Source organism: Asparagus officinalis, chromosome 1 (assembly GCF_001876935.1).
Source record: "Asparagus officinalis chromosome 1, Aspof.V1, whole genome shotgun sequence".
NCBI classification, from domain to species: Eukaryota; Viridiplantae; Streptophyta; class Magnoliopsida; order Asparagales; family Asparagaceae; genus Asparagus; species Asparagus officinalis.
This window is the reverse complement of record NC_033794.1, coordinates 93,630,667-93,644,856: the sequence shown is the minus strand read 5'-3', so window position 1 is coordinate 93,644,856 and position 14,190 is coordinate 93,630,667. Positions and strand designations below refer to the sequence as shown.

General features: G+C 34.6%; 1 protein-coding gene across 1 annotated transcript in view; it reads right to left on the bottom strand.

The window, feature by feature from the left end:
* LOC109828278 (TIP41-like protein) overlaps nt 1-13,075 on the bottom strand; it is a 36,227-nt gene extending 23,152 nt beyond the window's left edge. Inside the window, 3 exon segments of the mRNA XM_020395306.1 lie at nt 6,293-6,478; nt 12,910-12,950; nt 12,952-13,075. Of these exon segments, the coding sequence (XP_020250895.1) occupies nt 6,293-6,478; nt 12,910-12,950; nt 12,952-13,059 (335 nt within the window). The 5' untranslated portion in view covers nt 13,060-13,075.

Here is a 14,190-nt window from a genome sequence, read left to right as displayed (position 1 = left end):
GCCACTAACGATGTTGATTGTGACTTTGTCACCGCCCTCCTTAGGTTGCCCTCTTTCCTGATTTAGTCAGGGTGACTGTGATCTCCTTTCCGATTTGTCTAGGCTCGGCCCTTCCTTGCTACGACCTTCGGTGAACTTTATGAGCAACCCTTTCTAATAAAATCTTCAATGTTTCTTTGTAGGAGTCGGTAGTAATTTGTGTCATGGTCATGGTCTTTGTAGTAGCAACAGTACTGTTCGGCATCCCTCTTATGGGCATCCGAGGTCATGCAAGGAGTAGTCTTAGTAAGATGTCCTTCCCGTCGGATTTGGTGCAACACTTGTGAGGGGGCATTAAGAGGAGCGAAAGTGAGTCCACTCATTGCATCTCTCTGCTCATCTCTTCCTTTGTTTCATCCATCATCCTCTCTGTCAGATCGTCCGGATCTAGAGTTTGACTCGGATCGATTAGTGTCGGTCTTTTTGCTTCCGGAAGCTGCCGCTTAGGCCAGTTTTTTGTGAATGCGACTACCTTCTGCATCCATATGTGACTGGGCTCTAGTCATGAGCTAGTCAACATCGGTCACGGGATTCATTATAAGTGAGTTTGACAAGTTCTCGTCTTCTAGCCCCACGATTATTCTTGCCATAGCTACTATGTTGTCAGGGTCATCCACTACTAGCTGCTTGGCTTGGAATCTCTCAAAATATTCTCAAAGAGTCTCACCCAATTTCTGTCTGATTTGCAACAGAAGGGAGGAGGGTGTCTTCTTTTGTGTCCGCTAAGAAATAATGGACAAACTACTGGGAGAGTTGTTCATAACTGTGGATGGACTTCCTCCCTAGAGAGTTTCACCACATTTTGGCGCTACCGCCAAGGCCCGAGGGTGATAGAGAAAACCCTATATCTGATAAGATCAGTCACATGTCACATACACATCAAATCAAAAGAGTTTTGTGCATGCCCAGTCGGATCGCCTTCACCATTATACTTCTCAATATGCGATATTTTGAACTTTAGGGCAAGGGGTGTTCATGATGTCATAAGAAAGGAGTGTTCCCTCCAATGACGTCGGACACCATGCTAAAAGTCCGGTTGTAACCAGAAGTCTAGTTAGCCATGGTTGTCGGAGTTTGGGTTGCATAAGTGTGTCTCGTCTCTAGCAATGCTACCCACGGGTCATGATCATGACTAGGATCATGACTTGAGCTCTCGCATGCTGTCTCTTAGTGTTGAGGAGCCTACTAGGTATAGGCGATGAAACGGGCTTGATGTCGCTAGGGTTGAGGAGTGATCTCCCTGACTCACTCTTTGTCCTTTTGCCGTTGAGGCTGCTCTCCTATTGTTGGAGTAGCAGATGGCTGAAAATGTTGTAGATGGAGACGACCGAGAAGTTCATTTGCAAATAAGGCAAACTGATGTTGGAGTGGTTACACTAACCTCTACGAGGATTTATCTAGCTAGACTTGAGTGACATAATTGACGCCGGAAGGTTCTCCAATACACATGTTAGGGATCTGAAAGTGGTTAGAATTAGCTATTTGCTCAAGAGAAGAAATAGTGACGCTACGGTAGGCGCCAAACTATTTATGTCGAAAAATTGATCTAAGAATCAAGTGGGGATTAATGAGAGATTAGAGGTCCTTATTTTACTCTATTGACCGACCAAAGTTGGGAAGTGCAAATCCCTACACTAGCAACAAATATTAGAGGTCCTGGAGGAGATTTTCTCTGACGTGCCTTCCGAAGCTCAAGTCAGTGACAGGTGGAATCGGTGGGAAGAAAAGTATAAAACTAAGTTTTTGGGTTTACAAAATTCAGACCTGAGATTGATGAAAGTAACTTATGTATATAGAAGAGATTGATGGTGAATTGGTAATCTTATTCAACCAGTGGAAGCGACATTTGGTTTATGCTTTACATATCAACAGCCAGTTGGGCGAGATCGCTAGTCATCCACATCGCATTTCATGTGACAGCGACAGGATGACGGAGTGTGGGCATCCGAGTCATTATTACATCTCACCCACATTAAATACGATGGCGACTAGGTGGAGACATTATGTCTGATCATTCATTAAACACGGGTGCCGCTAACGAGGTAGTTGGACATCCCCTCATCTCCTGACGAATGTGTTCTGGTGGTGCCCGACCTGAAGACGCCTTCAGACTTGGATTAGGACTGTTGGAAAAGCCGGCTAGTCTAGTCGGGCTACAACTATGCTTGGACCAGGTTTTCAGGCATATGACCTGACCTGACTGATCGACTCATGATTTTTAGGGTACAACAAAGTACTACCATTACTAAGTTGAAGTTGTTCCAGATTTGAAAATGTACATGTGAGTAAGGGGTGTATGTTCATAAAATTATATACCTATGCTTTCTGACTTAAGCTTTGTTATAAACAATGTTATCTTTTATCAAAACCGATGCATACTATTATTCTTGGGCCAATTTGTAATGCTAATAAAAAGATGGTATATTCCCTGTCTACACTCAAGATCAATGAGATGAAATTATTTTTAGAGAATTATGTTTCAATTTGTTGAGATAGATCTTTGAATTCTATGTTCATAACAAATTATATTCCCTATGCTTTCTGATTTGAACTTTTTATAAACAATGACATCTTTTATCAAAATCATTGAGTACACTATTATTCTTTCACCATTTGTAGCTGTATTGCTGTAAATAAAAAGATGTCAGATTTTCCTTTTTACACTCGCAAGATGAAACTATTTTCAAAGAACTATGTTTTTTACTTGTTTAACTAGATCTTTGACTTCAATGCTTCCCCCATGTCATGCGGGATGTATTGGCTAGTACCAGATATATATATTTATTGTTTTACTAAGTAATTGTGATTCGGTTCAATCCCACTATCTACGATGAAGCAATACAAAGTACTTTCGCTAGGCGCATCGAAGATGAGGCACAAAATGTCTGAGATTTAGCAAGGTGTTGTAAAAGTGTTGCACGTACTTAGTAGTAAGCCAAGTAACAACGGCAACACCTGTAATATCCTTATTAATCACGAGTTAAGATTTTCATTAGAAGTGAGAGTTTTTCTCTTAAAGAGTTAGTTCATTTGATATTTTTATTGGATCAAGATGAGATACATAATATCTTACGTAGCAAATGGTAAATGTAAAGAAGATTGTATAACAATTGGCGGTGTAGAACAAGTATACTAACTTGGAAAAAATGTACGTAATAAAAACTATATTATTATACTGTACTATTGACTAGACTGCTATGTAAATGAATGTAATGTAAGATAATGATAATGACGATAACAGTAATAAGAGAAACAAATGAATCTGGATTAGCTTCTAACGTGAGCTTACATGAGGGGTCCAACTGAAAATTGTGACTATGATAACTAATAAAATAACTGGTTAACTTGCAACACTACCTTGGCTTGTAGCATCATTGCATCAAGAAGATAAGTTGCCACGTATCTTCTTACCAAGCAACTAAAGACCTTAGCAGACCGGTAAGCAAGCAAAAATGAAAACAGGTGTCTTCACAAAACATCTATGTTGGATTTTGAACTGTTGACAACCGACTGAGCTTAATCAGTTTCGCTAAGAAATTTATGAGATATAAATAGAAGTATAGCCAGTGGTTTTAAAAAGAGAAGATAAAGAGGATTGATGAATGTTTTCCAATTTGTTTCCTAACATATGTTTCCAATTAAATTGAATGGTGAAGAATTCTAGAGGGGTGATTATGTGCGGTGGGATTACATATGAAATTGGTTATGTACAAGACAGTCTTTGATGACATATTTCCTCAGTTGAGTGGTTGTGCATACAAGATACAAAGCCTATAATGTTGGGTTCTCATGGCAATTCATAGAGGAACACGATAGGGATTTCGTAGTTCAAGTAAGTAATCTTTATCCCTTCTTGAATTTTAGAGTAATTTCATGCGCATTAGTGGCATACATAGTTATGTTAAGTCATAAGATTGATTATGAGTATTGGACTGATTCAAGAAGACTAGAGAATGAGTTTACATTGTTTTTATACGATATTAGAGCAACAAGGATTAATTAACTATTTTTAGTACAATTATCTAAATAGTATTGCATGAAATAATTCTTATGGTACTTAATAAGAATACCTCAGATAATTAATTGTTCTCCCTATTGTCATTGGTATTTTTCTATGAAAATACTTATGGACACATTTATATTATGTACCACGAATTATGAGATGATTATTGTTATTTACCAGTTTCTAATTGATAATTTTAATGTACCATTGTATACATGCATGATGCATCTAATGTTTCATAAAGAACAGCCACGTAATAGAAAGTTTTCTTGTAAAGATTATGGTAGTACTAACATTATTGGAATTTCTTTCTAAAAGAATGAGAAACTATCTTAGAATATTTTATATGCTTTCATCTAAATTAAAGGAATTTACATGATACTGATAGTACTAACATTATTGTACTGTTTTTGGACCATTTGACACCATCAAGAATTTCTGGACCCTTGGCTGAGAAGGTAATATAAGAATAATTGTGAAAATTGTCAACTATGAAATTTGATATAGAAATTACTTGGACTATTTGATAATTTTCTGGAAAAATTGCATTTGATTTGTTTGATTTAACTAAGTCAGATTTTGGCCTTCCTAAATTATATTTTTTATAGACCACAAAAGTTAAATTAAATTTATGTTGATGTTTACCGGATCTGATTTCCGGCCTCCAACTAGAATATTTTGGTTATTAACTGCAATAGTTAATACTGATATTATATTAATAATTCCCGAAAGAAATTATCATCTGAATTGTATTATATTTGAATTTTGCATATTGAATTTTTTTACGGATTTTATGATAATAATTTCTACGAACCTAGAATTTAAGAAGTGGATAGCTTACTGAGTCGTCGTACTCATTCCATTCCTTATATCTTTTCTCAGAGTAAAACCACATAAAGATCATACAATTGATTTCTGAAGGGAAATTTGGGCAACTAAGATGATAGGGTAAAAGGCTTTACTTATATTTACAATGAATATGAATTTATTAATGTACAAACATATCAGTATAATAGTTAGCAATTTTGAGATGTACTTGAGTTATGGATGTACTTGAGAAAATATATAAATTTATGATGATGTTTACCGGATCTTATTTTCAGCCTCCAACTAGAATATTTTGGTTATTAACTGCAATAGTTAATACTGATATTAATAATATCCCGAAATAAATTATCATCTGAATTGTATTATATTTGAATTTTACATATTGAATTATTTTTACGGATTATACGATAATAATTTCTGCGAACCTAGAATTTAAGAAGTGGATGGCTTACTGTGTCGTCGTACTCATTCCATTGCTGATATCTTTTCTCAGAGTAGAACCACATAAAGATCATACAATTGATTTCTGAAGGGAAATTTGGGCAACTAAGAAGATAGGGTAAAAGGCTTTACTTTTATTTACAATGAATATGAATTTATTTATGTACGAACATATCAGTATGATAGTTAGCAATTTTGAGATGTACTTGAGTTATGGATGTGTGTACTATGTACTACTCAGATTATATTATAGAATCTCAAATAACAATGACTTTGAGCCATACAAGATCTGGAGTACTGGACTGAATACTGGTCTTTTTAGTAGAAATTATGAAATAGGATTGAATATTGAATTATTGCTCTGAAGATTGGACACTGCACACTTTCGTCGAGACCTTAGCGTCCGAATTATTCTTGGATACTGGGGAGTGATAACAACAAAATTCAAAAAGAAAGGCGGTTGGACAGTTCATGTTGCCCGCATATTTGGGCAGCTCAGATCTAAATATGCTTCACAATTGGATACCTTGCTTACTTGGCTAGATCCATTTATTGCAAATGTAGAGGCACATAAAAGTTTTATTTCAGACTTTCTTTATCGTTATGTATTTAGGGGCGACAAGGATTGAGTTTGTAGGACCTACGACATCAACTTCAGGATCCAATATAAACTTATAAAATCCACTTGAATATCCAATCCCATTGAGAAAAGTAAGTAAATTTATATTCAGTTATCGATCAAGCCTGTCAACACCTCTATTATGATGTATCACCAAATTATATTTTAATATTTCCTGACCTAATTCTCATTTATTTGAGCCAGTGGGTTACTGCAGTGGCATGTTGCTAGTCTTTTTATCACAGAAATAGAAGAATAGCTCAGGCAGGTGATAGTTTCCACTTTCAAGTTCCACTAAAACACATTAGAATCTAAACATTACTTATGCAGGTTGTGACTGAAGATAAAATATGTAAAACTACCTTCTAAATTTCCATTTTGCTGCTGCAGGGACTTCAACGGGTGGCAATGCCTCCTGCTTCCATCCCTTTAGAGCATCAAAGGCATTGTAATGCAGTTTAACACCGCTATCCACATGTGAAAGACATAGAGAGCTCTCTCCAAAAACCATCTCAGGTAAGTGTGATGTTCCGAGCTTTTCTTCCCACCTGGCAAATGACAAGCAGTTTAATTAGCATACTGGTAGAAATATAAATATGTAGGTCACACGTTATAAGCTAGGATCCTGGTCATATACAATCTCTGGATCGTTATCTATGAAACAGTGAAACTACATAATCATAAAACAGTTAACACTAACCAAGGAAAAACTTCAAACTTGAATATGACAAAGCTCACATTCCAAATTTTTGGGATCGGCTATATGAATTCTTTTCAGTTTAATTAAATGAATACTTGAATCTGGTCATGTAATCTACGGTGCTTGAAACTGCACTTGCTAAACCTAAAATGAAATTAACTCCTAAAGTAGCATCCAAGCACTTAGAAAGGTTCACTTAGAAAGGTTCTTGACGCCTAAGGGTTCCAATTAGAAGTATCAAAGTCTTGCAGCTACTTATATTAAAATAAACAAAGAGCAATATTATAACAAAATGTGCTTTTTGGCTATGTGATCACATTAGAAACATGAATGAGAAAGTGGTAAGAGTGAAATATGGACTCGAAAAAGTAAACTGAGACATGAGAAAATTGAACTAGAAACATCCTCAGTAAGTAATAACATAATATGACCTTAGTCGTTGGCAATCTCGATATCAAGAACCTTATATGGAAGGATTTGCAAGAGACTAACATCCAACTGTTGAGATTATGAGAGTTATAAAGAATATTTAAATAAGTAAGATTGCCCTAACTTCTAGCCAGCCGCATAAATGATGTTTAGGAGATTACAATTTGATGTCCTCTTGATTTCCAGTGATAAAAAGTATTAGGGCTTGAGCTGTTGGTCATAAACTTCGATTTAGTTTCACCATGCCTATATCAAGTACAAGTACATAAATGAACCTTACAAGCTCATGAGGTAAGGTAGATACATTATATACATGAATTTCTTTCGCACATTGCTATTACTTCGGTGACACTGGAAGACTTTAGAAAGTAGGAGAATAAGGCATCGGGTTAGAATTTGCCAATTACGTTGATCTCCTTCGAATGAGAATGTGGCAATTCATATACCAAGATTCAAGAGTTATGAACCTTCCGCCAGTAATCCATTCTATTTTACAAAATAAAACTCATGTATAAAAGTTGTTGATATAATGATATTAATTCTTTCAAACATTAGTTTATAAAACAAAATTACGCTCCCATTGAAATCCCAGCCTTTTCAGGGGATTTTCGTTTTCTCCTAGGGCTCACTTTGGCAAGCCACTTTATACGTGGATTCATAAAGTTGCAAATTACTGAATTGTGGATACAGTTCACGATGTTTGATACGCATAGTTGATCTACCGACCTATATTAAAATTTAAGCCAAATATTAGGTAGATGTGTTTATATCTTAGTTTGTGCTATTTAAGACACGTAATTAACACAAACACTATTTAAGATGTCATGTAATTGGAAAAACACTATTTTACAAGTAAATTTAATCTACTAACATTTTTTTTTTTGAATTTCAGAAACCCCTAAGTGGAATCCACCATTCAGGGGAATGAGTGAACGCTATTCCTTTGAATCTAGCAGCTGAAGTCCTATATTCCTAAATACTGATAACCAGATAGACCATTATAATTCTGAGGGCATAAATATCCTCAATTTCTTTTGCATCAATATGTCATTTTGTCAGCTGACAAAGACTGAGGTGTGACTTCGGCAAGTTTCGAATAGATCTAATGAGTCTAATACAAATATATCCTAATGGAGAATACTAAATTCCTAGAAATTATTACCTATCTCTTTCAGTTAACTTAAATCAAAATGCTTAAGAGGCCACTATATTCGCTACCCAGAATACCTAGGAACTAAATGTTCATCACTTAGCACTATGAATATACACATTCTGATGAATGCAGTGGCAGAGCTAGGCCAAGGGATAGTGGGGGCAATAATATAAATAAATAATACATACTATTTATAAATCAACAAATAACTTTATTTATATATTTCAACATCAAAAGATAAGACATTTACGATTGTCCGCGATGAGTTTTCTTATTTTGAAATCCTAGTACTGATTTGAGGTCCATTCACTCAGCATCGAGTCCGTGTGAAGTATAATAACCTTTATCGATCTTGGTGACTTCAAGAGCCCATCTTTTGTTCATTATACAATAATGAGTTCTCTATTACCCGTTATATATCTATAATCAGCCCATCCTAAACATGACTATGTTTTGATCTCAATAAGATATTGGCTATGTTTTATTCATTATTCAAATCTTTCCTCATTGTGTCACAAGTTTTTTGATCTTATTTAAGAAGAAGTTTTAACGCAATCTCATGTGAAATATAATGTCTAAAAGACTTTCCCTTTTTTTCACCAAACTCATCCTGGTCCTATCCTAGTCACGGCCTCTTTTTTGCTTTTCTCTTTTAACCTTTCTCTTGAAACCAATTACCCATGATGATGAGAGTGTGAGAGAAAGATCTGATTAGAGATAATTAGGATGAGAGTTAGGTTAAATAAAAGGTATTTGGATTTAACTAAATGGACCATAGCAAAGTCTAATTGCAACTAACTAGAAATAAATTCTATTTAACAATATGAACCTCTATTTAAAATACATGTCATAATAATAAAAAGTATATTTCATTTAAAACCTATAAAGACGTATAATGAAATTAAATTGTAAATTAACTATAATATTCATGTGTCTAAAATATCAAGTGGGGATAAATATTAATCTAGACCTAAATAATAAATTTAATACATATGAGGAGCATATTAGAGAAATGAATTGAGTTTCCACACTATGGTGAATATGACCTGCCATTGAATGAATGCATTGTTTACTAGTGCTTATCTATGGTTGTTTCTAAGTACAATAACAACAATAGAGTCTATATCCTAAATTTTTTGAGACAACTACAGAATATTGTTCTTTAATTCAATTTTGTTAAGAGTCATATCCTTAATCATATTCTTCTTAATTTGCTTCCACCCAAGTTTGCTTGGACTCACACCTACAGTTCTCTTTACTCTATTAACTATTAACTTATCACTTCTTGTCTTCTCCCAAATGTTGCATTCAGCGGCTCAAATTGCATCTCAATTGATTTTCTCATTTTAACTTCAATAGAAGCAACCTCTGACCTCTTATAAATGCACTCCTTTCTTATTTTTATCTTAAAGTTGACCTTATCACATTCTTGCTTCTATTACACACATTTTTTGCATAAACCAACATTTTGATCCGTAAAGCATTATGATTCTTAAGGTTTCCCGTAGAATTTTCCCTTCAATTTCATAGCAATTTACAGTCACATAAAACCTCAAACGTTGTCCTTTATTTTAACTATCCCGATCTGATTCGATAAACCACATCATCAAGTGACAGAGCCATATTCACCTTAGTGTAGACAAATGCCCTCACTCAAATCTTTTTTGCAATACCCATATGCATTAAATTTATTATTGAGACTTAGCTTAATATTCTTCCCCACTTGAAATTTTTGACACGTGATTATTATAGTTCATTCACAATTTAATTATTATACTCCTTTTGTTGGTTTAAATAAACTATACTTTTTATTATCATGATATCTATTCTAAATAGAGGCTCATGTTGTTAAATAGAATTGGTTTCTATTTAATTTTTAAATAGACTTTGATAATGCTCATTCAGTTAAAACAAAATACCCATTAATTAAACCTAACTCTCATCCTAATGATCTATAATCAAGTTGCTCTCTCACAACCATCATCATTAGTTGTTGCTTTCAAGAGAACGATCAAAAAAGAAAGAAGAGGCTTCGACTAGAAGATGACCTAGATGATTTTGGTGAAAAAAGATAAAATCTCTTAGCCTTAATACGTTCTAAATATTTTGCATAAGATTTTATTAAAATTCAATGGACAAATGTGGTCATAATCTTATTAAGATCAAAACATAACCATGTTAGGACTTGTTGATTATAAACAATGTTACAGAAAGCGCTAGGTGACCTAGGCATTGGACTCGACGCCTAGAGCCCAAGCGCTTAGGCGGTAGCCTAGCTGGGACCTAGGCATTTTCCTATTTTGTTAGTTTTTAATTATAATGTCTGATAGTCAATGCGAATGTTATGGAAAGCTTAGGCGCTAGTATGACACCTAGATTGATTTCTTAAATGATGATGGTCGAGGCTTTGCTCAAGATCAAGAAAGATTGAGGTGTTCATAGTTGGAGGAGGTTGGAAGATATGGAGGTTGCAATGGAGGAAATCACGATCATTGCCTAAAGGGTGCAGTCCATGTAGGCAAACCACACTCCCCTAAATGCTCCCAAAATCTAGATGGGAACCCTAGGTACCGCTTAGGCGTTAGATATTATGTAGGTGGTCAGGTGCAGCGTAGGCCCAGGCGTATGTCTAAGCGGGCTAGGTAGAGGCATTGTAAAACATTGGTTATAAATATATGCTGGCTAATAGATAACTCCTCTTTGTTACATAATGAACAAAAGACATGGCCTTTAGTTTATAACACAATAAAAGGTGAAAAACAACTTCTAAACTCCTATAACTATACTTCATATAAAGCCCCTCCCTTATCCATATTTTCATCATCTAGATTCTATACAGCAACTTAAAGGACAGTCAAAAAATATTGCTAACATTCCATTGAACCTTCTCAAGCTAATAGCGCAATCTAACCTCATATATTCATTTACATATCGAAAATACTTAGTCAATGGCAATAACAATGATTCCATTTGTGTGCAAAACAAAGTTAGAAATTTCTTCGGCTTTTAAAACAACAAAAGGAACGGGTATCTATGATGGAGACTATGCTATCTACCGCTTTCCAACATACATATTACAAATATAAACAAATTTCACATATAACATAGTCTAATTTTAGTATATAAATATGCTAGTTTGCTCATTTAATACCATATAATTCCAAAAGGACATGTTTGGATTGGGTATTATTTTGATGCAATAAGCCTTTACCCTTTAAAATAAAATAATGGGGTGTTTGGTTCAAAATTTTAGGAGGGATTAGGCCGGCCTAACTAGTCCTTTAAAATGAAATAGTCCAGAGATTTTGGACTAAATAAAGGAGGGGGAAGGGATGTTATTATAGTCCAGATACTATTTCCTGCTTGGAATAAGCACAGAATAGACTCATTTGCCCTTAATTTTCCTAAATATTACCTTATTGTTTCTTTTACCCGCTTATGTTAGGCTTTCACTTCCGGGATTTGTCAGCGATGTTGTTCATTTCTCACCTTCCGGATTGTATTGTAAAAGGAGGACGTCCACCGAAAAACATTAACCGCAATTGAGAATAGATAACTCAACTCCAGGAATGATAGCTCTTATAACTTTAATGAAATCTAAACATAGAAATATATGAGATTTTATCTAATGTAGAATTATCATATGAATCATGAGTGTTAGGTATTTTCCTTTGTTGCATGAATGTAGTCTATGATAAAAATATCTCATTCAACATATTCTCAAACAAATTATGTGCTCAGATATATTTTGTACATATAGAATTAAGTTCAATAGACATTCCATTACCACCATTTGGGGAAAAATCAATGATTCAAAGAAATATGGGGTGTTCAAAATTAGCTTAATAACATTTAACACAACTAGTTTTTTCTTTATTGCTCATACATGTTATTATTACAAAATATTTTAAATTTTCCTTGAGAACTGAGATATGCATGTAGAGGGGCATTGTGGACATCTATTGTTATGTCATAATCCTATACCACCTTATACTGATAAGTTCCCAAAAATGAAATAGGTGTTAGAGGTGTTAATGACAAACTGAACCAAATAAAGTATTAAAAATTTAACTCATTATAGTCTGTTGGACTGTAATATCCTAGGAGTACAGTGAGTTAAATTAATACCAGGATAAAATTAGTCCCTAATCCAAATATGGACAAGCAGTATAGAATAATGCCCGTGTCATACCACGTCGCAAAGTATTTTGGAGTCACAAGACCGAACGGATTTTTAGTATTCGAATGAGAATTAAGCGCATGACTTCCATTAGGACGAAAATCAAAAGGAACTCCTGCCCATATTTTCTTCAACTAGAAGAAAGTTATTATATGTCTCAAGTCCATGAAATTTTGCCAGCATTTCCATCGAAATTTCTGGAGCTGATACCTAAACCCCACCTCATTTAGGTGGGGGAAATGCCTAGACATCGACAATAACAGCAATTCCAATTATGGTTATAAAGCAAAGTAAGAAATGTTCCTCCCCTTCTAAAATTTCTCTTTCCCTTTACAGTTCCTAAAAACCTATGAAAGGGTACACTAGGACAATGCCATTTCATTACGTTAATTTCACCAAGATTTCATGATTCATGACATGAAATACAACAGATGGGGTAAAAAAGAAATTTTTTTTTTTTTTTTTTTTTTTGGGGGGGGGGGGGGGTGGGGCTAGGGTTTTGAGGAAACGAGCTCACTCTTGGATGGCGAGAGAGGTGAGAATGGATCGATGGAGGGATTTCGATCTTCCATCCCTTGAGATGCAATCCTCGCCGTCCATCTGGAAGCAGCTCCGCCCCTGCCGCCTTCAGATCGCTCTCTCTTCCCACCTCGCTTTCCTCCTCCATTGTTGATGAAGAAATCAGTGCTCCTAGACTTTAATTATTATCCAAGACCCAGGTTTGAGTGAGTCCAGTGGGCCTGAGCCTACTTTAGGCCCAATTCTATACGTCTAAGCATGTGTCTGAAGTTTTATTTTAATTCGGGCTGAATGGCACTCAAAGGCCCTATTGTTTACCTTTTCACAATTTAGGGAATTTATGTAAGTGTCCAAGGTGGTGAAATAGTAAGGTATTTAATTGCAATTTAGCCTTTAATTTGAGAAGAAAGAAACATTGTTATTTTTTCTAGAATAAACTCAAATAGTCAGTTTTCTCTAAGATTAATCAAGTATTTTAGACTAATTTTAGAAAGGTTGGGAAAATTAGAAGATATTTTTCATTTACAAAAGATTATAAAAAAAAAAGAGGATGCTACAGTTTGTAGCCTTGCTTTTAAAGGATCTCCTAGTTATATGTATATTATGCCTTTTTCCCCCCTGTCCCTCGGAAATAATATTCTAAATAAAAAGAGCTCAGTATTGGCTACCACCAGCGTTTCGTAACATTGATTTCTGTCAAATTTAATGAGTAGATGGTCCCAAGTACGCACCAGTGCATCCTTATCTTTTTGCAAAGACAGAGCAGACACGAAGAAAATGAGAATAAATAAGAAATAAAATACTTATGTTTGGTTGGTTTCCTAAAAACAAAGAAAAGGAAATCTTTGTACTTTTTTCATTAAAATATTATTTTTATCTATTTACATCCCTAGAACTCACCCTAAGAAAAGGAAATCTATACGCTTTTATCAATAAAATAACATTTCATTTCCACCCATTTCCTCAAAAAAACCAAGGAAATTGATTTCATTAAGTGTGGGTCACATCATCCAATAATATAATGACAACTCATCTCATCTCATCTATTTTCTTATTTTTAAGAATGAACCAAACATAAGAAAAGAACCTATTATAGGAAATAGGTTTCTTATAATACATTTCCTTATTTTTTTAGGGGCTGTTTGGTTGGTTTCCTAAAAACCAAAAAAAGAAAATCGGTACAAGGAAATCAATAAAATAATATTTTTATTCATTATGAATAAAAAATCACTTACATCATCCAATAATATGGTGACAACTCATCTCATCTTATCTCATA